The sequence below is a fragment of the Citrus clementina genome, unplaced genomic scaffold, assembly GCF_000493195.1.
Source record: "Citrus clementina cultivar Clemenules unplaced genomic scaffold, Citrus_clementina_v1.0 scaffold_9, whole genome shotgun sequence".
Classification (NCBI taxonomy): domain Eukaryota; kingdom Viridiplantae; phylum Streptophyta; class Magnoliopsida; order Sapindales; family Rutaceae; genus Citrus; species Citrus x clementina.
In genome coordinates, this window is record NW_006261964.1 from 30348868 (window position 1) to 30353294 (window position 4427).

At 29.6% G+C, this 4427-nt stretch overlaps 1 protein-coding gene across 1 annotated transcript in view; it reads left to right on the forward strand.

The window, feature by feature from the left end:
• The first annotated feature begins 940 nt into the window (after positions 1-940).
• The window catches only part of LOC112100207 (cyclic nucleotide-gated ion channel 1-like), a 10811-nt gene continuing 7324 nt past the window's right edge, over positions 941-4427 (forward strand). The window contains exon 1 of the mRNA XM_024188903.1: positions 941-995. Within this exon, the coding sequence (XP_024044671.1) occupies positions 941-995 (55 nt within the window). The remainder of the gene's footprint in view (positions 996-4427) is intronic.

A 4427-nucleotide genomic window follows, 5' to 3' on the forward strand; every position in this document is an offset into this window, starting at 1 on the left:
TTGTACTTGGTAATTCATCAAACACGAACAAATTGACGAACACATAATTTCTTTTCTTTTTTACATTTTGCTTTTCATCAATTCCTTCATCGTCTTTTGTACATCATCTTTCTTTTTTTTTTCTTTTTTTTTTTTTGCTGGAATCAGTTGGTTGTTGATGGTATTGCCCCAAAATTTCATCTTTACATCTTCAAGTTCTTCATCTTTTTTTTTTTTTTTTTCTGTCTAATCCTTCAATGTAATGATCCATTTCACTTATGCAACTTTTGCTAGGACTTCAAGATTGATTTTTGTGTGTTAACTTACATTTGAGTTGAAAACAACTTGGATGTATTTCATGTCTGCTACCTGTTTGACGAAATTCCTCATAGAAGAAAAATACAGTTTCAGATGCTATTCTTGCTCAAGAGAGTTCAACAAGAGAGATATTTCTGGTATTAAACGTAAAAAAAGAGAGCAATAAATAGAAAATTAATTAATGACAACTTCTGCAAAAAAAAAAAAAAAATTAATTGAATTTTACTATTTTTGATTGATATGATGATGATGGAAGTCAAGTGTTATGTAAGACGAAAGACGAGAAATCAATGGTTAATTTCAGCGCTCAAAAGATTGTATTGCAGTATAATACACGTACCGAGGACGAAAATGAAAAGATGAAGTCAACTAATTTTAACCCACTCAAAAGGTTACCTGTCTCAGTCCAATTTATCCAATAATTAAGTCCAGCCGTTAGATTAAAGAAAGAAGTATCCAACGGTTTTGTTTGATACAGACAAAAGAATGTGATATGGTGCAACTGTTGCAACATAGTAGGACCCATAAATTATCTCATTATGACAGAAATATTGAATTGCACGAGTTAATTAGGAAAATAATTTTTGTGTGAGTATTCTCAATTTCCAATATATAAATTAAAAGAAAAAAATTAAAAAGCAGAATGACGCTTTACACCTGTTTAGAAGCTATTCGATACTTTGGTCATATTTCAAAAAGTATATTAACTACGTAGGTCCGCGTATAATAAAAGTTGTAAGAGACCTTTTGTTGAAAGGATAAATGTGATATTTTAAATAAACATATTTAATAAATGGGATAAACCTAATTCTTTGATTTTCTTCCGAGGAAAGGCTGTCAATTATGGCTCTCCATAAGACTGACGTCACCTGGATGATGTAATCAGAAACTTTTTCCTTCATCAGTTCTACGCAATTTTAACATCCATTTGTTCGACTTCAATTGAAAACTCATCACTTCGTGCCTGCAAAATTTATTTGAGTGTCAAATAAATTATAGTGAATCTACATTTTGATTGTTAAGGGGGTAATTTAAATAGGAAATTCACATGACGCTAATACAAAGCTACAATTGCTACTCGAACAAAATTAACATGAATAAAAAAAGTGTAGCTGCAACTAATAACATTAAATCTAAGGAATATAAAGAACTAACTAGAGATTTTATATTAACATACCTGTTTGGTTTAAAATTACGGGAATTTGAGATTACACTTACAGTTTTTATTTTTTTAAAGAAAAAAACATCAGCTATATGATTAAAGAAAGATAACAAGGTTATGCATGGAGGGAACAAAAGAGTAATTGAAGTGAGTTATTTAACGGACCACCGCAGCATTGATCGGCGTGTACAGTACCTCCGCCGCGGTGACGTCGTCAGAGAGGTGGCATCGTCGGCGTCATTGTAAGTGTGACTGTGACTGTGCGAGTGAATATGAGAGTGACTCATCGTGGTTTTAAACTTGAGGCAGACTCAAAATGTACAGTTGTCAATATATAATTGCAGTGCCCTTACTCTCGTTTATGATACAAATTAATAACAACTATGATTCATTCAACATTCACCAACCTTCCTCCAATCCAATTTTTTGGTCATATTAGGATGGCTATAAATGCCATTTAATCGATCGATAACCTTAATTTTCTAGATTGCTATGGCCGAAACTTTTTAATTTTTTTTTTTGAAGTCTTTTATTTCGTGCAAAAATTATATATCACGTTTTTTTTAATTTCTGATTAATGACTGTATTTTTATGTCATAATTCAGGAACAACTTGTTGGTTCAAAGGGGCAGCAACAAGGAATAGCTATTTATTTAAAATATGAAGTGGGGAAAAACTGCAATACTTCATATCATGATCCATAAATTATACTCCTTTTTTATCTCTAGAAAAAATTGAATTAATTTCTTGAAAAAAGATCCAACAAATGAAGTGCTTTAATTTCGTAATTTATTATTATTATTGCTATTTCTGTTTAAAATATGAAAAAAGAAGAAGAAATTGGGTTATTTTTAGGGTAAAAGCTTATTTAGTCCCTATATTTTGATATTAGTGTTCGTTTAGTCCTTATATTTTTTAAAATACCCTAAAGTATCTCTATCATTAAATTATTGACACATTTGCCATTACCTTTTATTCCTTTTGACTTATTTTTATAATATTACCATATTACAATAATGTTTATTTTTTTAGACATTATTAAAAAGAAAAATCAATTTACCAATTTAAAGCCAAAAAATAAAATAAAAAACAATATATATATATATTGTTTTTGTGGAACACTCTGCTGAGTAGTTAAAATATTATTTTTTCTAAAAAAATTGATAATTTTTCACAAAATTAATTTTTTTGGACATACATGAGCTTCAACAAAAATTAATATATATATTTTTTGTTTTTTATTTTATTTTTGGGTTTAATTTGATAATCCATTTTTTTATTAATATCCAAAATAAAACATTACTATAAGAGTGTAATATTGTAAAAACATTCTAAAAAGAATAAAAAATAATGGCACAAGTGTCAACATTTAACAGTAAATACGTTTTGAGGAATTTTTTTAAATATAGGGATTACATGGGCACTAACCTCATAATATAAGGACTAAACAAGCTTTTACCCTTATTTTTATTTTGTCATATATCAGGGGGCATAATAGATGTACTCGTGTCAATATATAATTGCATTTGCCTTCCCTCTGGTGAATTCATTGATAATTGAAAAAGATTGGTAGGTGCTTGTGGTTGTGGGACACTCTCGTTTATGCTACAAATTAAGAATAAGAACTTACAATTAACTCAACTGTCTCCAACAACCTCTTTTTTGGAGGTACTTGGATGCCATTTAAACGATGACCTGGATTTTCTAGATTGCCAGCTATGGCCGAGGTTCTTAATCTTTCTGAAGTCTTTTCTTGCAAATATTATATACACGTTTTTTTTCATTTCTCATTAATGCATTGTCAGCGCCAGGGACGGATATCAGCATTTTCAATCAAAAATCTAGTGTGGAAACTGGAAAATTTGGGAGGAATCATTAATGCGTTATACGTGCAACCCAATCAAGAAGTTGTTGGAATGTGCTTGTGTATTATTTTAATAAATCTATTTTGCAATAAACCCAAACAGTCAAATGCTTAATGATCCTGTGCTACATACATGGTCTATGGACATATTAATGTTTGTTTCTTTTAACTAATTTATTTTTTTGCATATCATAAGCTCTCAGATTACTGTCTAACAAGATTGCCTTTTAAGTTAGAAGAATTTCACATAAATTATTATGGTTTCCTTTCATTTTCTAACGAATTAATTTTCACTGTCATTTTGTATTTTGGCTAGCTGGAATGACAGTGACCCGACTGGAAAATATGTTATCTTGACGACGACTGATCAAGTCACAATCTTTTAAGTGTACAATCCAACTCTTTTTAAGCGGCAATTCAATTATGCACTTTAAGGAACAAGTTACTTGGCCGAATTTGCAAAAATATTCCGAAGTTTAATTCTTCGCTTGGATTTTCATTGCTGATTATGTAAGTTAGCTGTTATTTTTATTTTTTTCAGCATTGTAACCCTTGTACTTACACTTTTTGCGGAGCTAGTTTTATTTTCTCAATGTTCTCATTTTCAATGAATGTATTTGGACAAGGCCATGAAGTAGAACTAGCCTTTTAAGGGACTAAACTTGTATTGATATTGTTGATAGACTCCTTTTAAATCAAAAAGGGTAAACAAAGTTCTTATATATAATAAACGCAATTATAGCAGACAGTGATTCCTTTTTCTTTTTCTATTTTTCATGTTCTCTCAATTTTAATAATAGATGATTGATAGATTCAATCTTCTTCTTGTCCATAATTATAATAGCTACTTTCTACTTCCTAAAACATTCTCTAGTCTGTCTAAATAATTTTATACACATTTGTAGAAATCAATATCTTGATTATTGCTTGTTAATTATTTGTAAGTTATACAATTTGTTGGTTTTTTTGATCGGCATGTTTGACATTTTTCAGCCAAAATCCCCCTTGATTAGGAAAATAAACCATTTCCTGCTCATATTTGGAAATCCTACTCCAAAATTAATAAACTTATGTTAACTGTCAACTAATGCTAAATTAAGTCAA